Source organism: Cricetulus griseus, chromosome 2 (assembly GCF_003668045.3).
Source record: "Cricetulus griseus strain 17A/GY chromosome 2, alternate assembly CriGri-PICRH-1.0, whole genome shotgun sequence".
NCBI classification, from domain to species: domain Eukaryota; kingdom Metazoa; phylum Chordata; class Mammalia; order Rodentia; family Cricetidae; genus Cricetulus; species Cricetulus griseus.
The window spans coordinates 188,495,932-188,523,750 of NC_048595.1; the positions used below are offsets into that span (position 1 = coordinate 188,495,932).

General features: G+C 37.2%; 1 protein-coding gene across 2 annotated transcripts in view; it reads right to left on the minus strand.

Moving 5' to 3' along the window:
• Dmxl1 (Dmx like 1) overlaps positions 1-27,819 on the minus strand; it is a 134,690-nt gene that overhangs the window by 79,946 nt on the left and 26,925 nt on the right. For both annotated transcript variants that reach the window (XM_027400878.2, XM_027400879.2), the window contains exons 8-17: positions 24,297-24,486; positions 21,298-21,466; positions 16,656-16,868; positions 15,497-15,750; positions 14,706-15,390; positions 14,496-14,617; positions 9,362-9,451; positions 9,184-9,283; positions 3,441-3,560; positions 2,863-3,084 (exon numbers count right to left, since the gene is read on the minus strand). In XM_027400878.2, the coding sequence (XP_027256679.1) occupies positions 2,863-3,084; positions 3,441-3,560; positions 9,184-9,283; positions 9,362-9,451; positions 14,496-14,617; positions 14,706-15,390; positions 15,497-15,750; positions 16,656-16,868; positions 21,298-21,466; positions 24,297-24,486 (2,165 nt within the window). The remainder of the gene's footprint in view (positions 1-2,862; positions 3,085-3,440; positions 3,561-9,183; positions 9,284-9,361; positions 9,452-14,495; positions 14,618-14,705; positions 15,391-15,496; positions 15,751-16,655; positions 16,869-21,297; positions 21,467-24,296; positions 24,487-27,819) is intronic.

Consider the following 27,819-nt stretch of genomic DNA (forward strand, 5'->3'; position numbering starts at 1 on the left):
TTCATTGGAACCTGCTGAAGGCAATCACATTTCCTCTTTCTGAATCTATAAGTAGCAAATAGTTCAGCCGTGAGAGGCTGGGAAACCTGAGTCCCTCCTCCATCCATACTTGAGTGATGACAGGCTCATTAATATACTAAACCCTTGCAGGTACCTGCAGTTGCTATGAATTTCTCTTGCCCAGAAAATGACACTTCACCACCTTTCTATATGCTGGTTTTTACATTCTTATCACCCCTTTTCTGCAATTTTCCCTAAGCTTTAGAGGGGAGAAGTTAAGTATCTTCTATCAGTACTTTGTGCATCCATGTGTCTACAATGACCACTAATCACTGGAAATAGAGACTTCTCTTACTAGTACTGTAAACCACATCAAAAAACATATGGTGGTGGTTATCGCAGTCCCTAGTGGAGAATTGGATATTATTATTTAGATAAACTGACATAGCATTAAACTGTCTTCTTAATATTTATGCTAATAATATATACTATTAGTTCCCCAAAACAGGTTGTCAAATTTAAGGGGATATTGATAACTACTTCAGGCTTTGGCAGATATAGGATCTCTATTACAACTACTCAACTGTGTTACTGTAGAATAAAATAAAATATATCCAACAGCAGACAAATGGGTATGACTATATACGGCTAAATTTATTTGTAAAATATAGGTAACTAGGCTAGGGGAGATAGCTCACTTGATTCAGTGCCTGATGCACAAGTACAAGAATCTGAGGTCGGATATTCAGAACCCATGTAATAAGGTGGGTGTGAAACACATCAATTAGTAAGCTAATTGAAAAAACCAAATTTAAAAGTTTAAATGGAATTATCCTTCATATTTGGACAACATCACTCCCAGAATGAATGACAGTGCCAGGTATGTTATACCATCCTATGAGTCATTGCTCAGAGAAGTCCTAGAGGTCTACAAACAATACAGATACTGCCATTGCCTTTGATTACCCACAACTAAATTGTGTCACTCTATTGTTGCAGACAATACACACTGGCTGCAAGATACACAGAAATGAAATTCAAACTGTCCAGGAAACTTCCTCCATGGTAGTGAGCTTGTACAGTATAAGATGCTATGCAGGAGGCTGGGTGAAAAAGGACATTAATGGTCTTACCCAGCTTTGAATCATACATGTCATGATACGGACCTATCAAGTAAAATATGCCAGTTTGTGCAATTGGCATTACTGTTGGAGGGTAACAAAATGCTTACTGACTGGATTTGAAGCCTACTGTACAAGAGGAAATTTCATGCCCTGTACTATAATCCTAGTTAAAAGACCATGAGTAGTACCTGTTATTATTATTTTGCTAAATGGTCATGCTATCTCAATCTTTATGTTTATAACTATAACCTAGGCTGCTTTAAACCTTAATCAGTGAAGCTTCTTTTTGCAGTGGATGGCAGTCAATGGAAAGATGCACAATTGGTTCAAGAGTTGGTAAGAGACTGAGTACTTATATCAACTAAATGAGATACTTATATCAACTCTCCTCTTCCCAGCTCCTGGAATATCACTGAAGACAAGGCAGAAAGAATCTAAGAGCCAGCTGGAGGATGGGTTGTTTTGTAAAATACTACCTTCTGAATATGACATGGCTATTACACTCAAGCAGCTGTGGTTACTTGCACAAAATCAAGCCAGCCAAAATTCTGGCATAAATGGGTAGATGGTATCCAGGTACTACTCCTTAGTGAGAAGCTATGAGTAGTTAGTAAGTTTCTGAAGGAGAATCATTCTTTTTTGAGGATGTGGCCCTTGATAGTATTCCAATGCCCCATATGTATGCACATATGGGCAGCGCTAACTGAACTAAGTGGATTATTAAAAAAAAAATTAAAAAAGAGACATGCAATGGGAAGGGGAAATGTTGGAATGGATATAGATGGAGTTGAAGGACGTAAATAGGGATTATATATGATCATATTTCATTGTATACAAATGAAATTATCAACAATAAAATTGGAATAAGAAGAAAAATGCTGAAATAGAAGTTCCTGAACTTTGTGGGGTAGAAGAGGTAGATTGGGCAGGAAGAGGTAGATTCCTGAAACTCACTAGCCAGCATGGCTAAATTAATGAGCTTCAGGTTCAGTAAAAGACCTTCCCTCAAAAAAATAAAGATAGATGGTTAGAGAGATAGTTCAGCAGTTGAGACCTCATGCTACTCTTGCAGAGGGCCTCAATTTGACTCTCAGCACCTAAGTCAAGGAGCTTACAACTACTTGAAACTCTAGCTTCAGAGGATTGGGCTGGTCTTCATAGACACCTACATTCATATGTACATATCCCACAGACATACACATAATTAAATATATATCTTAAAAAAAAAAAAAACAGAAAGTGACTGAGGGAAGATGCTGGATGTGGGTCCTAGGAATCTAACTCAGATTAATTCTTGATTGTCAGGCCTACCAGCAATCTCCTTTATCCACTGAACCATCCACAAGCCTCTACCACATTTTAAAGTTCGTTTCATCTTAACTGTCATGTTATTTAAAGCCTTAAACAAAAGTAATGTTACATTAGGGTTATCAATTTCTTTGAGCTGAATAAAATCATTTTTAATCCTTTCCAAGAGAACTAAGTAGATGGATAAATAAAATTCACACTAGAAAAAAAAGTTTTCACTATATGGCCCCCAAACACCTTTTTATTTTTAATAGAGTCTCATTATAAAACAGTAAGAAATTTAAACCTTCAATTTCACGTTCTCAGTATAATTATTTCATTTCTACTTTGTGTGTATTTCAGAGTGAGTTGCAGTATTACTTTTAGAAACCCTGGTAAGCACTCAGGCCTTACAAAGTTGGCTTAGTTTCTTTTGGTAGATCTTACACACCTGCTGAAGGCTTAACACTGATTATTTCCACTCCTTCCGGCAAATCCATCTCTTTGCTGTACACCAATTCAGAGAACAGGGACAGCTTGCTGGTGCTCTGAAGGTTTGCTCTGCATGCCTGGAATCTCTGTGAAAATGGAGATAGGATCTTCTCTGGAGAAGAGGAATAATTCTCTTCTGGTAGCCAAACAGCTTCTGATAGTTTTGTGTCTGTTTTTTCATCTGTAAAACAAAAAACCAGAAACAAAAACTGGGAGAGAACCCTATATGAATAAGTATTGTAATTGCTACTTTTTAATACATAGCTGATAAAGACTGTAGACATTATATACAAGAAGAAAGTAAGAAAGTTATTTTACTTTTGACATTCTAAATAAACCATAATTATCAACAGTATATAAGAATGGTTTCAAAATCTAATTCTAAACAATGGAAAAGGAGACACAGGTTTAAGAAAGGATAATACAGGAAGAAGTGGAAGAGGGGAAAAGAAGGATATGATCAAGTAACTATACACACATATAAAAAAGTGAATAAAATCATATTTTGTATAACTAAAAATATGTAAGTAGACTTACCCAGTGAGACAGGAATGGACCTTAAGTGTAAATCCCACATTTGTAACAGTGAACGGTTGTCCTGAGTGCACTCTATCACAACCAGGTAGAACTTTTCAGAAAATCCATGAGGTGAATTGCCTGTTGACATCAGGGATATTTTTCATTAACATGAGACAGTATACTAAATATACCAAGTTAAAGTAGCTTTTTATTTTTTTAGAGAAAGAAACTTAAAAAATGCAAAGCAGCTGTATTCAATGGTATTAGTACATGACTTTGCATTATCTCAAAATTTTAATTATATACATGCTGTGTGTAAATTTCACTTTCAATTGCTAAATTTTAAGTGTTGAATTTGAAACATTTTAACCTTAACAAGTCCTATTATAGACATTACCATTAACTGTTCACAGTGAGATCCTAGTAAGCAGGACATTGCTAAAGAGATGGAAACTATGTAACATGGTACTTTAGGCCAATGTATCACAATGAAAATTGTGTTGTTAAAACCTTCCAAGGTAGTAGCTGGGTGGTGGTACAAACCTTTAATCTGAGCCCTTGGGAGGTAGAGGCAGGCATATCTCCAAGTTTGAGGACAGCCTGGTCTACAAAGTGAGTTTGTATACCCAGGGCTATACAGAGAAACTCTGTCTAGGAATATACGCATTCAAGCATGCATGCATGCACTTGGAGGCAGGGAGGACAGTCTGACCTACTGAATTCACTGGTCCTAGCTGGTCTAGAACTGTTTGCCATACAAGCCTGATGACAAGAGTTCATATGTGCAGAGACAAGAGATTTGCCTGGAAGCTCACATTCCAACTAGCAACAGCAGAAATGAGACAAATGAGACTCTGTTCAAAAGAGGGAGGCAAGAACTGAACCCCAAAAGTTACATTTGACCTCCACATGCATGGGCCCTAGCATATGTACACCTGAAATTACATAAGCACACAAATATGGATGGACAACAATAATAAAAGAAAGAACGAAATCCTTCTTGGTTCATATTGCAAAGTGTAAACAGCATAAAAGCTGCTGAAATAAGTAACTAAATGCATCTTTCTAAAATTATCATAAAACCAGTAGATCATTACTGCCTATTTTATGAAAGACTTTGGTCCAAGATTTCTTCATATATACAAAATTACCTAAACAATAATTAGCATTACAGTCAGAAATGGGTACCAGTGTCAGTAACCTTAGCTACTTGGGCAGCTGATGCAGATGGATCCCAAATTCAAGGACAGCGTGGGCAAGACCCTTTCTCAAAAACAATATAAGTTGCAGATATAGTTCATTGATAGAAATCTTGCTTAGTATTATGTCCTGGATTCAGTCCTCTCTCTCTCTCTCTCTCTCTCTCTCTCTCTCTCTCTCTCTCACACACACACACACACACACACACACACACACACACACACACAGAGTAATATAAAACCACAGAAAAGAACATACAAAAAAAGTTGAACGCCAATGCCTCATCAGTTGTAACACTTGGGAGAACAAGCCATATGCTTTGCCTGGGCAGCACAGTAAAGTTGACCCTGTAGACAGGGGTGCTGGTGAACCAGCCCTGAGGGTGTGAGAGAGGCATTGCTGGTACTGTCTAACCTTACCTGCACAGAGTGGTGGTGGGAGTGAGGGAAGGATGCCCTTCCTCTCCCCTCACTGCCTCCAGTTGTAGAGGAAGCTGGCCTTCCCCTTCACCAGCTACAACATTTGGGAAAGTGGGCAGCACAGCAGAGCTGACCCTGTTGACAGGCCTGTTCAGGTAAGATGCCCAAGAATGTGAGCATAAGAGACCTGGCCCCACCCTTATCTGCCATGGTCAGGGAAGAGATGCTTCCCCGCCCCCTGCAATCCATCTATGCCTAAGGTGGGTGGGAAAACTTTGAGGTCATAAGCAGGAGAGCTGCCCCTGTCACTCACAAGATGCAGTATCAGTAGGAGAATCAGTGCCTGATTACTGTATGAGAAACAAGAACAGGAATATTTGATTACTCCACCATCTACTTTTCCAGTCTCCGAACTCATCTGATCAAGAGCCAACAAACATCTTCAGCCATTAGATCATGAACTTCCTCTATCATCAGACTGAATTTGCTGCAACTGAAACCAAGCAGCTGTTGCCACCAGGCAAACTTGGCAGCAAAAGGATTCCAAAAGGAAATATACAAATGTGGTGTTAATAGAGATTTCATAAAAGGTGTCCTCAGAAACTGCTCTCAGTGCCCCAGTTGGAAAAGGTAAAGCTATCAGAGCTAAACATAAGCTATAAACAGTGCCATAGGCACTGTACAGTTATCACCTCTCCAACTCTGTGGGAAGGCAACAATGGCAAAAAGGTGGAGACTATCTAGGATAGTCACAGCCCACTGAACAAAAAACTCCATACACATGCAAGGTGAGGGGTAGAACAGGACCCTAAAAATCCACAGAGTACAACCCAGACAAGGGCCATGGGGAGAAAGCATTTTCTTATACCTCCATACCTTCCCTACAACTATTTCTCATTTTTATAAATACAATAGGGAGCCTGGCATGGTGGTGCAACACCTTTAATCCCAGCATTCAGGAGCCACAGACAGGTAGGTGGATCTAAGTTCAAGGCCAGTCTCCATCTACATAACAAGTTCCAGGATACTTGGTCTCAAAAGGGGTAGGGGGAATATAGTAGAGCTCTGTACATTACTATTTTACTCTCATTATTTATTTTTCTTCCTTTCTCTTTTCAGCATTCATTCCTCCTCATGTTATATCTTCCAAAGCCAAGAGGCTCACCTAGTTAACCAAACTCCCACATACAAACCCATTTTTAAAAACTTTGAATCAACTACTCATACTGCTATGTATGTCCCCCTCCCTTACTTCTCATTAACAATACTTATCACCAGTCTAACTGGATTGCTTACTTCTTTTCTTTTCCATTCTACTCATACTGTTAGTATGCACAGTACCACTGGGTCCCTTTATCCCTAATTAACTGAAATTTTTAAAATTGTTTTATAGAAACATGCTACTTGATTACTGGAGATGGTTAACTAAGAGAATACTGGCTGTTACTGCAGATAGTACTCAAACCATAAAAGCAAAGTAGAGATAGAGCCCAGTGCCTAGAAAACCAGTCTACCAGCAAAAAACATCACAACTATACTACACCCTAGTCTCTCCTGAACACTACAAACTCATTCACTGACAGAAAAACCTGAATTAAAAGAACAAAAACAACAGCAAATCTTAACTAACAATCTAATCCCAGAAGGGCAGACCCCAAAGAAAACACAAGTAACATGAAGAGCCAAGACTATGTGCTTCCAAAAATTATCAATCCCATATTAATGACCCCTGACTAAAATGACTTAGATAAAATTCCAAATACAGAATTCAAAAGAATGTTCATGAATATGGTAAAACAACTCAAAGACTTGAATATTTTCCAAGAGAACACAATAGCTGCATAAAATAGTCAATATAAGATACAAAAGTAGAATTTAATAAAGGGAAAGGAAAATTGAGGACAACACAAGTCAAAATGATGGAAATGAAAAAGAAGTTCAGTGAAAAGCCTCACCACCACAATGGATCATGTAGACTATCAGGGTAAAGAGACAAAATGGAGGACAATTTATTTTAAAATGTATGAACCCAACATGCAAAAATTCTGAAAAACATGGTAAACCTAAACACTATTGGAATACAAGAAGAGAAGAATTAAATGGTTAAGGCATAAAAACATTTTTAATAAAATTATAGAAGAAAATGTCACAAATCTGGGGTAGGAAAGACTATCTAGACAAAAGAACAAGAGAAAACCAAACAGAAAGGACCAGAAAAGAAAACGCCACATCATACTATAATTTAAATACTAAATGTACAGAACAAAGAAAGTATATACACTGCTATGAAAAGGACCAAATGACAATGCAAAGGCAGGCCCATCAGAGTGGACTTTTCAATTCCAACCAGAAAATTAGGAAGGGCTTTAACTAATTTGTTTAAAAGCCTGAAATACCACCATTGCAAACCTGTCCTAATATACAGAACATTCCACTCAAACATCAATACATATTATTCTCAGCACACCGTTGAAACTTCTCTAAATTAATTTACATTTTAAGACACAAAGTAAATCTTTACAAATGCAGGATAATTCAAACGACATCCTGTGTTCTGCCACATGAGATAAAGCTAGAAATCCATAAGAGATAATATATAAACTCATGAAGATTAAATAGTAAGCTACTGAATGATGAATGAATCATTACAAAACTCAAGAAGGAAATAAAAGTCTTCATGAGACCAAATGAAAACATAACAGCTGAATCTAAGGAGTAAGATGAAATCATTTCTAAGTTGGACATTACAGCTCTAAAGGCCCACTACATTAAAAAAATAATCAGAGATCTCAATAAACAACTTGATAATGAACCTTAAGACACTGGAAAAAATAACAAATCAATACCCAAATTAGTACAGAAAATAATGAGAGGCTTTCTATTCTTTTCTTTAAATACTGGTCAAAGCCAGGACATACATCCTTGATACTGTGGACTACTTTTCACTTTTCCTGAAGCTGTTCCCCACCATTGCCATGTGGTACTTGCCCTCCATTGCTGACCCTGCTAGCTTTCTCAGATACTAACTTTAAAAGGCATGTATTTCTCTCTTCTTTTTCTTCTCCCTCCTCCTAGCAGACACCAAGACTTACAGCTTGCCTACTGTGTTGATTTTCTCTCAAACTCTAATAAAATTTTCATGCTCCAAAAAAATTAACATCAACACCCTTAATATCATATAGAAAAAGAATGTTGCATTTCTGTAATCCTTATCTTAAACTTGTCATCTTTGTGTGCTCAAAGCATGTGCAAGTGTGTTGGGGTCAGAGGTTGATGCTGGAACTCTTCCACAATCATTTTCTACTTTGTGTCTGACACAGGGTCTCTCACTTCAGTCTGTCTGTCTCTGAAACATTGGGATTACAAATGTGCTGCTGTGTCCAGCTTTTTTAACATGGATTCTAGAGATCAATCTCAGATCCTTCATGTTATGTGACAAGCATTTTACTGTCTGGGACATCTTGCCATCCCTTTATTCCTCTCATTTTTAGCATATGGCTAGGATGTCCAGAATTACAAAAGCACATGAAGAAAAGTGTATTTTCACAGTTCATGAAATCTCAAGGAAAATGATGAAAAGTTAACTGAAAGAATGCTGTAACGTTCTACCAATGTTAAAGTGCAGAAGTCACTCACTCACTCACATGGTAATAACAAATTCCATCTATTGTGCATTTAAAGTAACATGTAACTGGGATGAGGGTATGGCTCAATCATAGAACACTAGCTTAGCTTGCTGAATCACCATGGCAGTTAAAAAACCAGTCTTGGAAGGAGATCAGGCGCAGCTAAGAGAAAAGTAACATGCAACTGAATAAACAGTCAATTTGCTTTGATTTGTGTTGTTTTTGTCTATTTCCTGGTTAAGAATAAAAAGATAAGCTACAAGAAGGGCATATTTCTATATTCAAGCTATTCAGAAGGCTGAGGCAAGAGGATACCTTGAGCAGAGAATTTCAAGGGCAGCCTAGGCTACTAATTAGACCATATAAATAAACACCTAAATCTATAAAGAAGAGATAACAATATTTATGTTGAAAAAAAATCAACCTGAAATATAACTTGAGATGTATTAATTTATCTTTATAAACTATGTAACATAAGCTGCATAATATTTCTTATCACATCAAAGTTTTCCTTACCTGGATCCAATAAAATGTTTTTTCCCAGACTTTTCTTCTCAAGGTTATTCAAAATGAAGTCTTCTTGAAAAACATGAAGCAACTGGGTTTTTCTGCCATGCTGAGATAAATAAATACCAATATAAATTGACATATATGTCATTTACCTAATGCTAAACAAGAGAAAAATAATACTTACAAGCCTGGTAATGGGATCTAATGCAATAATGCAACCTGGCCTGGCTGTTGATTGCTGACTGACGATGTTAAACACTTCACCAACATATTTCTGGAGAGAAAAAAAAAAAAAAAAAACTCCTTTAGTAAACAAATTCAAAAGTAACTAAAACCAAATATGAAATATTTCAACCATAATTAAGACAAATAACAAATTCAAGTAAGTCAAATACAATTTCTTTCAACTTTAAATATTATAGGATTTTACCTTAATAGAAATTACACAGAAATGAGTAGAATTACAGCTCAATAGGTACAGAGTGATTTAAAAAAAAAAAAAAAAAAAGTGATGCTTGGTAACTTAGGGGGAAAATATTTTATATCAACCAAAGTGAAAGACTGCCTTGAATCTTCTAGATATACTCTAAGCAATTATTTTAAAATATAAATCTTTCAGAGTACTGTATTTATTTTGTTGTTATGCTAAGAATGAAACCAAAGGCCCCGTGCATGCTAAATACATGATCTTTTATTGAGCATCCCCTGTCTAAGAGTCTCCTTATTAGCCATCATAAGGATAGTTTCTTTACCTTGATAAACACTCTAGAATTGCAAAGCACTCTCTCTCTCTCTCTCTCTCTCTCTCTCTCTCTCTCTCTCTCTCCTCTCTCTCTCTCTCTCTCTCCCTCCCTCTCTCTCTCTCTCCCTCCCTCCCCCCCCTCTCTCTCTGTGTGTCTGGGGATAGAACTCAGGGCCTTATTTAGCTAAGCCAAGTAGTCTACCACCCAACTCTATGTAGCTAAAACATTAATTTTGAGGTGGAGAAGACAGAGCTAATGGTGTAAGTTAACATCTTGTTTCTATAGGCTGATTTTTAGAAAGGATTGAATTTGAAGTTTTAAAAATTGTGTATGCAGGGGAGGGCCTAGGCCCTATCCCAAAGGACATGACAGACTCCTAAGAACCCCCACGGAAGGCCTCACTCTCCCTGGGGAGCAGAAATGGTATTGGATAGGTAGGTTGTTAGTGGGGGGCAGGGAGGAGTGGAGGGAGAGGGAACAGGGATTGACATGTAAAACAATCTTGTTTCTAATTTTAAAAAAATATTTTAAAAATTATGTGTATGTATGTATTGGTATTAGCATGTGAATGCAGCTACCTGAAGAGACAAGAGGTCTTAAATACCCTGGAGCTATATCTACAGGTGATTGTGATCCAAGTACTTGGAACTAAACTAGGGTCCTCACAAGAGCAGCAGTGCTCTTAACTGCTAACTGATCTCTCCAGTTCCCTTTCCCACCACCCCCAATTTTTATTTGTTTGTTTATAATTGTGAGCATGTGTATATGTATGTAAAAGGTAGGGGGAGGCAAGAAGAGACACATAAAGTGACAGAGAGACAGCCAGCAAGTTAATGGAGGTAGGAGAGCAACCTTGGGTATTAGCCCTTGTTGTCCACCTTATCTGTATGCCAAACTGGCTAGCAGGTTTCTAACAGATATATGCACTGCAGTGCCCAGCTTTTGTGTGGTTTTTGGGTCAGGCTTGTGCAGCAAGCACTTTGCCCACTGAGCCATACCCTTAACCCAAATATGCTAAGGTATTGAGTCACTTATGTCTTTGTATACTGTGAAATTCAGTGGTCATTTCTCAGTCTTCACATACTTGATTTTTCAATCCTAGCCATCACTCTCTCCTAGGAATACTTCATTGAGCTTCTATAAAATACCATATAAACATATTTTTAATAATACAATGCTGCACTATTCAATACTTATATCGCTTATTTTTTCTAAATATAGTTTCTCCTTCTACAATTACATCTACATCTTCAACTTTAAATTTGTCAGTACTCATTATTATTGTTGTTGCTGGTTTTTTTTTTTTTTCCCAGATAGGGGTCTCTCTACACAGTCCTGGCTGTCCTGGAACTCACTATGTAGACCAAAATGGCTTGGAATTCGCAGAGATCTGCCTGTCTCTCCCTCCCAAGAAAGGCATGTGCCACTATGCCTGGCCTCAGCTACTTATTTTACATCTTCAGTTAACACCTTTTTCTAAAATCCAAAGGTAACTTTATTGGAGCTCTCAGATGTCAAACAGGCAACTCAAAATGAGTATGTCCAAAGCAGGGATCTTAAATTCTTTCAAACTTGCTAGTTGTACATTCTTCCTTATTTTAACCATAGCAATGATACATGAAGGTCACACAAATTATGGCAGTCATCTTTTTTCTCACATCTAAAATCCTGCCCAATCCTAACTAATTATTCAAAATACATTTAACATTTGACCCCTTTTCAGCATTTCTAACATTAACCTTCATTACCATTCTTGGCTCTTTATCTTTCTCCTGAACTAGGGTTATAGCTTTTTTTAAATTGGTCTCCCTCACTCTACTTTTACCCACATGGTGGCACTACAGTTGTCATATTGACCTATTAAAAAACCTAAATCAAATTATCACGAGTGTAACTTTCAATGGTTTCTTGTTGTAGAATATTTCTTTACACTGTGAAGATATATCACTGTGATTGGTTTAATGTCCAATAGCTAGGCAGGATTTTCAGGGCAGAGAGAAAGATGGGAAGAAGGTGGAGTTGCCATCAAGATGCAGAGGAAGACATGGACATTACAAAGTAAAGGTAACCCAGTCACATAGAAGAATGAAGATTTAAAAAAAATATATATGGGTTATAGAAAAGCTAGGAAACAAGGAGGACCCTAAGAGAGACATACAAGTTTCCCCGGAGAAAAGAAAAGGGACAAGATCTCTTGAGCAAACTGGAAGCATGGCCAGCGAGGGGGGGTGGGGGGGCAGGGACATGAGGGAGGGAAGAATTGAGAAGAACAACAAGGAAAGGGATACTTTAATAGAGGGAACCAGAGTGATTAAGGGCTTAATGAAAAACCTGGCACTAGGGAAATCTCTAGGAATCTACAAGGACGACCCCAACTAAGAATCTAAGAAATAGTGGAGAAGCTACCTTAAATGCCCTTCCCCTATAATGAGATTAATGACTACCTTAAATGCCATCCTAGAGCCTTCATCCAGTAGCTGATGGAAGCAGAAGCAGAGATCCACAGCTAAGCACTGAGGCCAACTCCTGGAATCCAGTTGTAAAGAGGGAGGAGTGATGAGCAAAGGGGTCAAGACCAGGCTGGAGAAATCCACAGAAACAGCTGACCTGATCAAGTGGGAGCTCATGAACCCCAGTCTGAGAGCTGGGGAACCAACATGGGACCAAACCAGGCCCCCTGAATATGGGTGTCAGTTGGGAAGCCTGGGCAGTCTATGGGGCCTCTGGTGTTGGAACTAGTATTTATCCCTAGAGTATGAATGGACTTTGGGAGCCCACTCCACATGGAGGGATACGCTCTCAGCCTAGACACACGGTGGAAGGCCTAGTCCTTGCACCAAATAATGTGACAGGCTTTGATGATACCCCATGGAAAGCCTCGCCCTCCCTGAGGAGTGGATGGGGGGGTGGGATGGGAGGTTGGTGAAGGGCATGGGAGAATGGGAAGGAGAGGGAACTAGGATTGGTATGTAAAATAAGATTGTTTTTAATTTAAATAAAAACTTACAAAAATATGGGTTAATTTAAGTTATAAGTGCTAGTTAGAAACAAGCCTAAAGCTATTGATGCTGAGCCTTCATTAAGTAATGAGAAGTGTCTGTGTGGTTATTTGGAAGCAGGCTAATGGGACAGAGAAAGACTTGCTACAGTTTCTATGTCATTTTAGGCAGAAGTCCAAGTTATTGAAATGAACTATAAGGCCTCCTAGGATCTGAGTAGGCAACCTTGCTGCTTTAATTCCTGAATAGTCTACCTTATTTTACTCCACAATGATCTCCCAAGGGTCCTATTGCATAACCAACATGTTTTGGCTGCAAGGTCCATGAAGAGGTCAACCTTCTTTGTGGATCAGTCTTCCTGTAGCCACATGTCTAGCTCACTCCACTCCTTCACTTCTTTTCTATAAAGCTTTACCATAGACAGCAACTTAAGGTGCTCTCCCTACTTCTTTGGCAACACTGTTTCTCTCCACAGTACTTGTTAATCAAGGGATTTTTATTTGGTTCAGCCAGAGTTATCTTGCTTCACTGGAATGAGTTTTGTGGTATCAATTTAATTTTTATACCAAATTCGCAGCTGTTAAAACAGCACCTATAAATAATTGTCCTCAATAAATGTCTCGTTCTACTAAAGCAATATATATGTATACACACAGATATACATACTTGGCAAAATATTGTGTTCTATAAAATTATACTCTAAAATTAAGAACTTATCATCAAACAGACTAGAATAAACCAAGGACTCTACTATTTTAGAGACTGAACATTAAAACAACTAGTAACTGTTAGTAACTTAGACTAGAATCTCCTAAGCAGGAAGCTTGAACACAGCCTGAAGGCTGCCACAAAAGATCTTTAAAGCCACCAAACAAGCCTGACATGCTGGCAAATTGGCACACACAGGAGTCTGAAGCAAAAGAACTATGTGTCTAAAAAAAAAAAAAAAAAGTTTTTTTTTTTTTTTTTGTAAAGTCAACCAACCAAAAACAAAAAAAAAAAAACCCTGACTAAACACTAGAACTGAAAACTGCAGAAATGCTTTCTCAGTGGAGGTGCTCAATAAACAGAGCCAGTAGGCTTCCACTACTCAGGCTTAGGAAGAAGTGGGGTCTCTTCCATAGTAACTGTGTTACATGGGCATCCAAAAACTTGCCTCAGCTGCAACCAAGCTGAAGGCTTTTTCTTTTCATGTTTAAGATTAAAATCCTACTCTTAATATTCTAGCTCCCTTTAACTATACAGGAACCAACAACTTCTACAACAGGTAGTTCCCCATTTATCTCTAAGGAAAAGAAACACATAACTAGACTTTTTTTTTTTCTTCTGTCAGAGAGAGGGTCTTGGAGTTGAACTCATGGACCACAGCGCGTTTACATATATGCTCAACCACTGAGCTACACACCCAACCTAAAAATAATGAAAGGGCTTACCTTAAAATCACAAGTACAAAACTAATGTGAAAAATATATAGTAAAAAATACACTTATCTGTCATAAATTGTAGGTCACAATTTTAGAACAGGCCAAGTAAGTATAGGTTAAATATCTAAAAACATCATAAAGCTAGTACTTACAGAAATTTCAGGGTTGGAAAGCTCATATAAAAGTTTCTTGGCATCAATAACTGCTTCATATAACCTCAGATATTGTCCATCACTAGCTACAAAGCATGCACTAGGAGAGTTGCAGTATGCACCTAGAAAGTATTTATAAACATTTAAAATTTAACCTATTAGCAAGTGTCTGAAAATAAAATTACTGAAATAAAATCAAAGTATGCTTACCTAGACAGTAACTGGGTATAAGAGTAGGGAGCCATGCCACATTGGAAAAGGCAGAGACATGAAGAGAATTAATCCGGGCTAGCTCAGACACTCCTCCAGAAAAAGATAATGGCCCAACTGGATCAACCCTCCAAAGAATAAGTTCACTATAAATGGCATTGGGATCTTGAAATGCCGTATCAACATTGTTTGTATTTTGCTGTGTCAAGGAACATTCTTCAGTATTTACAGTGTCATGAGGTTGCTTTTGGTTACCCACATTTGGTGTTCTTAATGCATTATGGTGTGAAGTTGTCAACAGCAATGGTAATACTGAGTGGCAAGCTAAATCATTAAGATGAAAACGATGACCACAGTATCTGGATTTGTGAGAAATACTAAGAACTGTAGAAAAAGCAGATTCCTCAGCAAAACTAACCAGCCACTGATTCAAAGAACCATCAGCATGCTTTGAAATCATCATAACATTAGGAGTAAAAATACTTAATTTTAAATTGTTCGATGATTTACTGTGACCAGAGGAGATAAGCATTGATGTGGAACGAGTGAGGCCAGTAGGTTTTTGTTTTCCTTGTTGAATAGCCAAGTCAACATTCTTGGTACAGGCGTACATAACTATGCTTTTACAGAGAGAGTTTGCATCGCCTGTGGGGAAAGCTACAGGAATTCTGGAAACAAAGGACACCTAGAATTAAGAAAGTAGACATTAGAGCATATAATTACATAAAAACATATTACAAAAAAATTTTCACATAAAAAAGAAGTAACTCATCATAGATGATTAACAGTACCTGTACTTGACGAAACATACCAGGCTGGTATTCATCCAGCCAATCTACATGCCAAACTAGTAAAGAACCATCCATGGGATGAATACTGAAAAGCATGTCTGCATTTTTACTCCATTCAGACAGAAGCACTTCAATCTGATGGTCAATGGCAGCTGATGATAATGGTGTAAAATTTGAGTTTGATAACATTTTATCTTCACCCAATTCCTTCTTTTCATGATTTATTTTTAAATCATCAATACCATCATCCATTTCTATAAACAAAAAAGTTCATGAACCAAGTGAATACAATAAAGCTATCACTACAAATTAAGACAGAGCTTTTTAAATGAATTTAAAGTGAAAAACCATAATTTTTGTATTAACAAGAAATAAAGTCATGAAGTTAACTTAGTAATCAGACAGCAACCAGGACTATTAACATACACAAACATTTATATCTTTACTTCTTTCAAAAAGCCCAGACTCTATGCCCTTTCCTCAACTCCTGGATCGGGAATATGAGGTATGTTTTTAAAGAGGCAATTAAAACATTTTTTACCAGATTTAAATGAAAATTAAGCAAAGATTTACAAATCAGTTAGAAAATGAAGCCACTTGGGACTCTGTGGTTGTTTCTTGCTAATGCAATCAGAGTGGAAGTAGTATGTGTCAACTCTAAGCCAAGGTAGAGAGACAGTTGTATATTCTTGCTGTCCTCTCTTCCTTCTCCATATCCAACCGCAGGATAAATACAGAGAAGTCTAAGACTTTATATACAATGCAGTTTGGTGTTGGTGGTACAATGTTAAGCATAGCTGCCATCTTCCTACATAGTGTTTCTCAACTCTAATGTACATGTAGATCAACTATTTATTAAATTGCAGATTCAGGTGAGTAGTTGTGTAGCATATGAGACTATATATTTGATGACATTAATCCATATATAGTTCATAAAGCAACAGGGTTACGGGCTAACAAATACAAAAGAACAGAAAACTCTGATAAAAGACACATAATTAAAAGCACCTACACCAAATTATTAAATGAGCCAATCCATATTTACATTATGCCATAACAAACTTGGAGATTATCTCTGACAATACACAATTTTATCCTCATATAAAAACTATTTATTTATGGCTGCAAATTTAAAATTTCATCCTTCTTAAATCTTTACCTTCATCAGACTTTATATCTGCCTGAATAGAGTCTTCTACGCTGGCCTCAGATGAGGGCTGTTCAAAACTTTTTCTAAGTTGTTGTAAGAAGACTTCCATGGACAATGTAAAATGCAGCTCTTTATTGTTTAACCAGTGTACCACAAAAGGTCCACACTTCTCTTCATTTTCACTTAAACTTAAAGATGTAATAGATGGAAGAAGTGGGATGTCTATAAAGAAAAACAATCACAAAATTCAAATTTTGAACAACTGTAACACACTTTCTATTTTCATTATTGACATTATACTTACCTTTTATTTGAGAAAAACTTAACTACTCTTAATATAACTTAAGAGTTATTTTTTATAGCCAGAAATTGGAAACAGCCTAGATGTTCACCTACTGATAAATAGAAAATGAAAACTGTGGTACATTTACACAATGGAATATCATTCAACTGTTTAATAAGACTATGGAACTTGCAGGTAAATGGATGAAGCTGGAAAAATCACCCTGAGTGATGTAACCTGGGCCACAAAGAGCAAATACCGTGTATTTTCTCTAATATGTGGATGTTAGCTTTTAAGTTTTTGTTATGTGTGTTAAACCCAAATAACTACAGATGTTAGGAACTAGTAAGGGACCAGTGAGGAGGACAGGATCTCACAAGGAAGAGAAAATAGAATATAGTGTTATGGAGAGATAAAGGGAAAACTATAATAGGAGGATTAAATATCATGGAAGATAAGAAGACAGCGTAAAGTGGGAAATATGAGGAGAAAAAACTAATACTAAAGGCCATTTGAAAAGCCATATAGAAATCTCCTATTATGGAAGTTTCTTAAAACATATACATGTATGAAAAGAATTTAAATGGAGTTACCATATAGGAAAAAGACAATGCCCCAACTAGACATCTTATACCAACAAGCAAAATCTCCAGTGTCAGGAATGAGTTACATCTTATTGTCAGCCAAAGAGGTTCCAGGAACACTTCCTCCCTGAAATACCACAGGCAATTATCAAGGCTGTTGGTTGCTCTCTACAACCTGACAGTGAGTCCCTGTTGTTAAAGACAAGACTTGTATTATCAACAATGGAGAAACTAAGCTGGTACCCAACTAGAAGCTTTACTCCTATTGACCAGTGTTTATGGAGCTGGAAGGTACTCTGCATACTACCAGAAGAGTAGAAAACTGATTTTCCCAGTTTTTATTGTCAATCTCACCCAGCTATGAACCCTGTGACCTACAACAGCACATGCCTGCAAGGTATACTGGTAAAACAGTGGCACAAACCACATCTAACACTGTTAAAGTGGTCAAGAACCTGAAACTACATTGGTCATGGGCCTAGGAGAAACTCCACTACTATTACTCTGCTAAAGGGATATAGCAATAAAAATCACTCCTACTGACATATTACTAGGCCATAGATCAGTGCCTGGCTCAACTCATCAGAGAAGCTTCTTGCAGTAGATGGCAACTAACAAAGAGATCCATCAACTGGACAATGTACAGAGAATGAGAGACTTTGTAGTACTCAGTCCTAAATGACTGTCTTCATCAAACCCCTCCCCTGAAGGTTGAGGGATCTAAGCAAGAGAGAAAGCAGAAAGACACTAAGAGCCAAAGACCATAGATGGATCCAAGGAAACAGTGTCTTCTAGACTTAACAGGATCGATGTTCATATGACTCACAGAGACTGCAGCAGCACACACAATTTGCAAGGTTCAAGCCATATGGGGTTCCAGTACTGAGGGGGGGAAATGGACACAACATACCAGCTCTAACAGAATAGTCAATACCTGCAAGGAATGGGAAAATCAGTTTTCTACAATGGAACATGACTGGATATATCAAACACATTCCAGGGTAAGCCACATACCCAGGAGTAATTGGCCAACACAAAACAAACTCCATGATCTTTTATGGCCTTTTTGTTTGGGTACTTTTGTCTTATTGGGGGGGGGGTAGATTATTGGGAGGAGCATAACACACACAGAAAACTGGATGAGTAGGAAGACTCTTGGAGTTGATGAAAGGGAAAAACATGATCAAAATACATTATATGAAAAAATTTTAAGATGAAAAGGAATAAAAAAATATGTTCCTTGGCATTACTTTTTGTGTAAGTACTCAATTAAATCTAATCAGTTACTACAAAGATAGTCCCTAATAGAGATAAAGAAAATTCATCTTTCATATTAATAAGATCTACATGTTGTTATATGTAGAACCATAAAGGCTGTAATGATTTTCTTTCATGATAAAAGATTTTTAAAAACTAATAGAATTGTCTGTTAGATTTATCTACAGTTAAGACAGAAGTAGAAATAGTACTAGAAAAGAAAAATGGAAAACCTTTGCCTTGAATCTATTATCAGAGGCAAATTCTAATACAACCAGGCCAAGAGCTCCTGTTTATGCCTATACATCCATCAACATAATCATTTGATTACATGTTTACCTATCCTATATCTGACTACAGACTTCAAGAGATCAGGATGACAGCTGTTTAAAGTGCCACATTCCTTCCCATTCTTAACAGTGTCTACACTAGTAGAGAGTAAGCCACTGAATGCCCTGAGCAACTAATTAACTGCCAGTCTCATTATTCCTGGGTAGAGTCAGGATCTGAAAGGGTACTTCTCCAAGAAGTCATAAGAAAGGCTTTCTCACTTTTGGCTTACACCAATCCAAATGAGAATACAATGCCTTTAACTGACAATAAGCATTGTTTTTTAGTACATAAGAGAGAATACTTCTGGCTTTTAGCAAAATATAAAGAAAGCTCAACATTTTCTGCATCATTTTTGAACAAACTTTCAGAAGATATTAGAATTAGAAATATAAGAGAACATGTTACAAACTCCTCTCCTATGGCTATAGGTAAAATAAAAAAAAAAAACCCAAGCAGTACAGTGCCAAGCAGTGCAGTACAGTGCTAGAGAACGTCTTTAATCTCAGCACTTGGGAGGCAGAGGCAGGCAATCTCTGTGAGTTCGAGGCCAGCCTAGTCTACAAAGAGAGTTACAGGAAAGTCAGAGCTATTACCAGAGAAACCGAGAGAGAGAGAGAGAGAGAGAGAGAGAGAGAGAGAGAGAGAGAGAGAGAGAGAGAGAAACTCAACCTAAAGCTGTGCTTTCAGAAATAAGGCACCTAGAAAGATTAATCCAACAGAATTCTCCATATAGTCCCAACTAACTGCAAGAATATTATGCTTTGAATGCTCTATGTAATGCCTTAGTCACTGTTCTGTTGCTATGAATAGACAACATAATCAAGGCAACTTTTATAAGAGAAAGCATTTAACTGGGGACTTGTTTACAATCTGAGAGTTTAGTGCATTATCATCATGACAGGGAGCATAGTGGCATGCAGGCAGGCAGACTGGTGCTAGAAAAGAAACTGAGAGCTGTAACATCGTGTTCTGTAGGCAGAGAGTCTAGGCTGCCAAAGGCTTTTCAAACCTAAAAGTCCACTGCCAGTGACACACTTCCTCAACAGTGACACACATGATCCTTCCAATCTTTTCAAATAATGTCATTCCCTGGTGACTAAACATTCAAATATGACCCTGTGGGGCCATTCTTATTCAAACCATCACAGTTTTCCTTGGTGATCTACAATCTAAAGAAAGTTTTAATTGTTTTTATTGAATGCATGCGAAAGAGATGCCATACTCAAACTTAGGATTCTTTTCACAATAATCTCTTAGGCTTTTTTTTAATCAATGGGGGAATTCAAGCTTTATTTGTGTAATATTGTTGATTTTTAAATTTATTTAATTTTTCTGAGGTACTGCAAATCAAACCAAAGGCCTCATACATACCACTGATGTATCTAATACTGACCTTTACTCAACAGGGGCCTTCAAAATTATGTCACTGACCTTATAGGTAACTGTATTATAAGCACTGTTAATAAATGTATTTGATAAAGGTGATAATTATCAAACACAAGTTACATTTTAATGAAGACAAATATACTGACATTGGTGTTTTCTTGGCTAGTGGATACTTTCACAACTAGAATTAGTAAACCAAATAAATGTTAAGATCAAAAGTAATTATTAATTCCTACCAAAAGTATGCTTTGATCTGGAAGAGCTCATTCTGGTGGAGAGAATTCTCATTGAGTAATTAACTGATAATTGAACTGCTATATTTCCCTGAAAAGTATAATACTGCAATTTCCAGCTCCATGGAAATTGGTTATATTTAACTGATACTTAAGAATATTCTATACTATCAAAGCCACCCTTGGTTATATAATAAGACTCTAAAAAGAAGGAAGAGAGGAAAGAAAAAAAAAAAAGGCGAAGGGGAGGAGGGTCTATATTCTGTAAGATATAAAAAAATAACCAACTGTAGTTTTGTTTTGGGAAAAGGACTAAAGTATACAGGTCAAATAAGTGATTTACTTTCCACCTTCTATAGAGGTGGTATTAATTATGTTTGCGCATTGCCTTTATTTTTTTTTTAAGAAATAATTTTAGATACTACTTTAAGTTCCTCAGCTGTGGCCCCTGATTTTTATATTCACAGAAAATAAAAAGTGGTAAGTACTTAAATCTCCAAATTCATATGTAGGTCTAGATTGTGTGGTTCTCCTAGTCTGTCTAGTAATATACATTTCACTACAGAAATAATTACCTGTGGCTGGGTTGATGCTGGCTGCAATATGAAAGTGACAAAGTGCATTGGCATGCAATGGTGTGTTCCTGTGGACATGGTGAGGATCCTGCTGATGAGGCAGATAGCCAGTATGTGCTACAAGAGCAAGTGATTTCCTCCGACCTTTACGGAAAGGTCTCAGATTTACCTGTATGAATAAAATCAAAGTAAAATGACTGCTACATTATGACTGTCAGAATGGATATATATGCTATTTTATGTAAATTTATTTGTGAAAAACACCTCTTTATATAGCAAATTTGAATCTTGAAGAATAAGTATCTAGTCTACTCTTTTCACATTTTTCAACATCTAAAATCAACATCCAGAACTTAAAAGAAAAAATAAAACCCAAAAAGCCAACAAAACACCCCCCCCTGAAAAAAAAAAAAAACAATAGGATGGGCATAATGGTAAACACTTGAATCTCAGCAGCTGGAAGTGAGGCGGGAAGACCTCTGAGTTCTAAGCAAGCCTAGTCTTTACAGGGGGCCTGCCAGTGCTATAGAGTGAAACCTTGTCTGTGCACTGTCTTTGTTCACAGCTTACTGTCTGTAACTATGAAGTAATGAATGACATTACCATCATGTGCCAGGTTATCTGATTATTATCTGATCTCATGTGGTATCCAGCTTAAACACTGCTATTTTAATATTTCATAACATAAAATAGTTCATATAGAACCTAAGATTTTCTAGCTAGTAAGAGGCAAAGTAGAATACAGATTGTTAGTCTAACACTTTGTAATGCAATGATTACACAAAGACATTCTATTGTTGAATATACAACACAGTTTAATTAGAGTCTGAACCATTAGAAAAACAGTTGTTCAGCTGGGCATGGTGGCACATGCCTTTAATCCCAGCACTCGGGAGGCAGAGGCAGGTGTATCTCTGTGAGTTCAAGACCAGCCTGGTCTACAGAGTGAGTTCCAGGACAGCCAGAGCTGTTAAACAAAGAAACCCTGTCTAAAAAATCCAAAAAAGTGTTTAATCCCAGCACTCTCGAAGAGGCAAGCAGATCTCTGTGACTTTTGAGTCCATCCTGGTCTACATTGTAGTGAGATATTCACCCCACCCACACCTGTAATACTGACCATGCCCAAATGGGCGTGGTCACAGGTGAGGACATGACGGAGGAGAGGACTAGATCTGGGGTCCCAGACCCCAGAGTACTCTTGCTTCTGGTGGTGTCACAGAGAACAGCCTGGGTGGATCCTTGCAGCTGGAACCTGCGGCGGTCACTAGCCTCTTGTGTAAGTACATTCTCCTGAAATAAACTTCATTTAACCTGTACTGATTCTAGTGAATCATAATTCCCACACAATACTACATAGTGAGTTCCAAGACACCAAGAACAACCTAGTAAGACCCTTTGGAGTGGGGGAGTTACTTTTCTACTTTTGTGGTAGAATGTAAATGGCCCCCATAAGCTCTTTGGAGCTGTGGCTTTGAGGAAGTAGGTATGGCCTTGTTGGAGGAAGTGTATCACTGTCAAGCTATGCCCAGTGTCACTCCACTTCCTGTGGCCTATGTAAGGATCAAGATGTAGGATTCTCAGCTCCTTCTCTAACACTATGTCTACTATACACAGTCATTTACCACCATGATGATAACGAACTAAACCTCTCAAAACTGTAAGCCAGTCGAATGAAATGTTTTCCTTTATATAATCTGCCATAGTCATTCTGTCTCTTTACAGCAATAGAAACCCTAACTAAACCATGTTCTATACCCATAAAAATTTAAAGACAAATCATTTTCCAGACATTTCATGTTTTAATATTAAGAAAACAGGGCTGGGCGTTGGCAGCGCACACCTTTATTCCCAGCACTCAGGAGGCAGAGGTAGGCCTGGTCTACAGAGTGAGCTCCAGGACAACCTCCAAAGCAATACAGGGAAACCCTGTCTCAAAAAACAAACAAACAAACAAAAACAGAAAAGAAAACAGTAAAAAGTTAGGCGTGGGGATGCACACCTTTAATCCCAAAACTTGGTAGGTAGAGGCAGAACCAGGCAGACCTCTGAGTTCCAAGCCAGTCTGGTTTAGAGTTCTAAGAAAGCCAGAGTTATACTGAGGAACTCTGTTTGGGGAGAAAAAGAAAAGAAAAGAAAAGAGACGGGAAGAGAAGGGAAGGGAAGGGAATGGAAGGGAAGAGGAGGGGAGGGGAGGGGAGGGGAGGGGAGGAGGGGAGGGAGGGAGGGGGAGGGAGGGAGGGAGGGGGAGGGGAGAGGGGAGAGGAGAGGAGAGGAGAGGAGAGGAGAGAGGAGAGGAGAGGAGAGGAGAGGAGAGGAGAGGAGAGGAGAGGAGAGGAGAGGAGAGGAGAGGAGAGGAGAGGAGAGGAGGGGGAGGGAAAAAAGAGAGAGAGAGATAGAGAGGAAGAGAAAGAGAAAGAGAAGGAGAAAGAAAACTAAGAGTAAATATTTTCAATCAGAAATGGTCTCACACTTAAATTTCCAGAAAACAAGAGACTAAGCAGGATGACTGGCATGAGACTGGTTTCATCCTGGAACTACAGTGTAAGACTTTGTTTCCAAAGAGCAAAATTAGTTCTATATTCAATTAGCCCAAATATCAAACATTGACTTTTTCTGTTAATGTTTGTAAAATAAATACTTGTGCTCTGGTGGATCTGAAAATAACAAAGGGTACAGGTTACAGCAGGATGTAGTAAACAAATCTACCATAAGTGCTAAGAAAAATAATTTTATAGTCAAGTCTTTGAATTCTCAGATTTTACATATGTTAAGTCAATTGTTACCGTCATTTTGCTACTGGTTAAGATTAATCTCATAGTTAAAGACAGTTAAAGTTTATACATTATAAAAAATACTTAAGTGCAATTTCTTTATAAAAGGAACATTCCTAAGATATGCTACTTCTTATAATATTACTGTATAACCTAAATAAACAAATAAAAATAAAAATGTATAAAGGATTTTAAAATCTGTAGGAAACACATAATAAAAACACTTACTTCTAGAGCACTTTGAACTCGGTCTTTACTGGAAGCATTTCTCTTGAAGTTATTTGTTAAATTAATTGGTTCACACCAGTGGTTGTAGTCACCTTCATACAGCAAGCAGTCATTTGGTAAAAATGTTTCTACCCAAAGACGACACACATTATCCTTACAGCAAGTCAACAGTACATTACATACAGAAGCCCTGAAGAACAAAAATATTTTAGAAACAATACTAATTATATAGCACTGCATCAAAACATTCTGCAGTGTTTCAATACATATTTAAACACATAATAAGAGAGACAGAGAGATGTTCAACAGTTAGGAGGCTGCTCCTCTAGAGAACCAGGGTTTGATTCCTAGTACTAATTAAGCCCAGTGAACTCCAGTTCCAGAGAATCCAACACCCTCTTTCTAGCCTCCAGTGGTACTGCACAGGAATAAATGCAAGCAAAACATCCATATGTATAGAATCTTTTTTTAATGAAGAGAATGTATATTGATTTCACAACAGAAAATGTTTACCAACCTATTTCTTCTCTGTCTAGAAAATAGTTGTTATAATAATCTAAGATTTGTATTACATCTCAGTTGATGAGCACAAAGCAATGTTCCTAATAAAACTTCTCTATTTATTCAGTAAAAGACCATTATTTTAATTATTTCATAATGTTCAAGTTTTACTTTCTGATATAGCCATATAGTATATTTATCCTCTTCTTGCCTGCCAAGGGCCAAAGCAGTAATGTGCAAGAGAACTCATGACAGACCAGCACAAACCAAATCCATCCTTACTAACTCTGAACTTTTGGTTATTTCCTTTTTAGGACACCCTCAAATAAAAGTATACATAGTCATTACCAACAAAGAAATTTTACTTAATAATTTAACAAATGAAAGGAAGAAAGGGAGTGAGGGTAGGCAGTAAAGGCAAGAATAGAAGAGAAAGAGCTAAGAGGAAAGAAATCAAATATTCTACAACAATCACCTTATCACCCACCTCTATATGATTAAGAAGAACAATTAGCACAAAAGAAAAATGCAGCAAAAGTCAGGTTTGCCTAGATTACTCTGTCAACTTCAACTTCCCTAGTGCATTTTCTCACCCCTCTCCCTGTCTGACTGTCACTGCTTTTCTCTATCTAATCCTTTGCATTCCTCTTTCCATAACTTCTCCATTCTTCTTCCCTTTCACTGTCCTCTAACATCATTCTCCGTCCCTCTAGGGCAGGTTTTCTTTTTATCAGCCCTGTCTGCCTCTTCCCTCACTCTTGTGATTTCTTCCCAAACCTCTTGCTTCTCATTCTTCATCATAACACTCATCCATCCCTTTCCATTTTCCCCTTCCTTTCTTCTATCCCTTGTGAATACTTATTTCCTCCCTGTAACTTATATATTTATTAATATAGACCATAGCAATAAAATTAAAAATAAGCAAATATATCAAGAAAATAAATCAAAAGACAATAACAAAAGTCAAAGGTTCAAAAGAAATACCAAAGGTTTAAGGTTCATATTGCCAATGAGTAACTACCAGAGTAAAAACACTTATAAAGAAGAGTAGAATGTAGCAAGCAACTTAAGGGTAGAATAGATGGCAATCAGATGAAGGGAAAGAACTTAAGAGAAATGAAACAAATCAGAAAGGACACAGATCAAAAGCAGGTGACAGCAATGATCTTAATGTGCATATAGCTTCAACTGACTCCTCAAGATACTTAGTCAATATAAACAACTGGTAGATAATATATAAAATGTATAGAGAGACTATGCATTTCTTTGGCAGTGTCTACCTTGCTCCCTTCTTAATTGCACTGTCCTCTAAGTACCACATGCTAACAGACTAGAGCTCCCCTTCCTTACTTCTTTTACTGTTATTATAACCTTGATGGTCTACCACAATGGTTCTCAACCTTCCTAATGCTGTGACCCTTTAAAACAGTTCTTCATGGTGTGGTGATCCCCAACCATAAAATTATTTTTGCTGCTACTTCATAACTGTAATTTTGCTACTGTTATAAATCATAATGTAAATATCTGTGTTTTCCTATGGTCTTAGGTGACTTCTGTGAAAGGGTCATCAACCCTGACCCACAGTCTGAGAACCACTGGTCTATCATATTGATATAAAGTCCATACAGCACATAAAACCCATAACTAACAATATGTTTAACCTTACAGAAAGCAACCCTGTGATGGGCTACTTGTCCCTAACATCTGTCCTACACTGATGGTTTTAAACTTGCTATCTCCAGCCACCTTTTAGAGCTTTCTGCAGGGTATCACTAACCTCCCAATTTGTCCTATATCCATCATTTTTTAAACAGTAAAATATATGCTCACTACACAAACATAGATACTGTTCTTTCTCAATCCAATGGTCTATCTGTATTCAACTTTGCTACATTGAAAAGGAAAGAGAGAGACTACAGCATAGTATAATGGCCCAAAGGCAAAGAGGTGAGAGAGTAACTAAAAATGCTTCATTGTTATTTGCAGGTGCCCTTAAATGTCCCAGTTTTAGGCATCTGCTTCAGCCTTCACTGTGATGAGTTCTGTCAAAACTTAAGTAAGCTAAGTCAGTACCCCCAAAATTCAGTGATTCATACACCTGTTTAGTATTTTGATGGTTGTAGCATCATTAAATGAGAATTTTCCATTATTATGTATCAGAATAAATTAGTTTCTGTAAAACAGTACTCTTCAGATAGGTTTAAAAGACAAATTTGTGACGACGAAGCTGGAGTCACTCAAAACTTTCAAAGTAAGACTTAACAGACACAATAAGATCATTTTATTCAAAACATATCTATGTATGCAGGCAATAGAGAATACTAGAACATAGTGAATCTAAGGTGAGGTTCCTTTAGCTGACAATACTGATTACCCAGACCATTGTCTCTTAGCTTGAAGACTCTGACACATATTAAGAACAGAACCATTACTTTTCCTAGAGTTTCTCTTCTACATCTAAACTCTGACTAGAGGGTTAGAATAAGGACAGTAACTATTACACTGTAGCTAAAAAATCTCGGTATATCCTATTGGTCCAAAACAGCAAAATAAAGTCAACAAATGACTTAGGTATATCACTACAATTCTACTTGAACATCTCAGTTGCTAAAACCCAACAGCAATACAAAGGTAAGAGATAGATAACCAAATTAGCATTGCAGTGTAGTACAAGATGGATTTCTAGATGTACTTACCAGATCTATGAAACTTACTACAAGAACACAAAAATTCTATGTGATAGTAACTTTTTCAAGGACCACCAAAAAGAAAAGTATAACAGGCACATATTTCTGAACTTGTATGAGCAAAACTGAAACCTAACTTGAAGCATGATAATGTAAAGAATTAACTCTATTTTGTTCAATGATGTCCCTTCAATACAAGATAGTTTGTTTTAAAAAAGGATGCCAGAAGATACAACAGAAAGTACAAAATGAAGATAACTGTCATAAAACTTCAGACAAACAGCAATCTGTATAAGGAAATACAGTAAAATAGAAAACACAAAGAGTCTGGCATT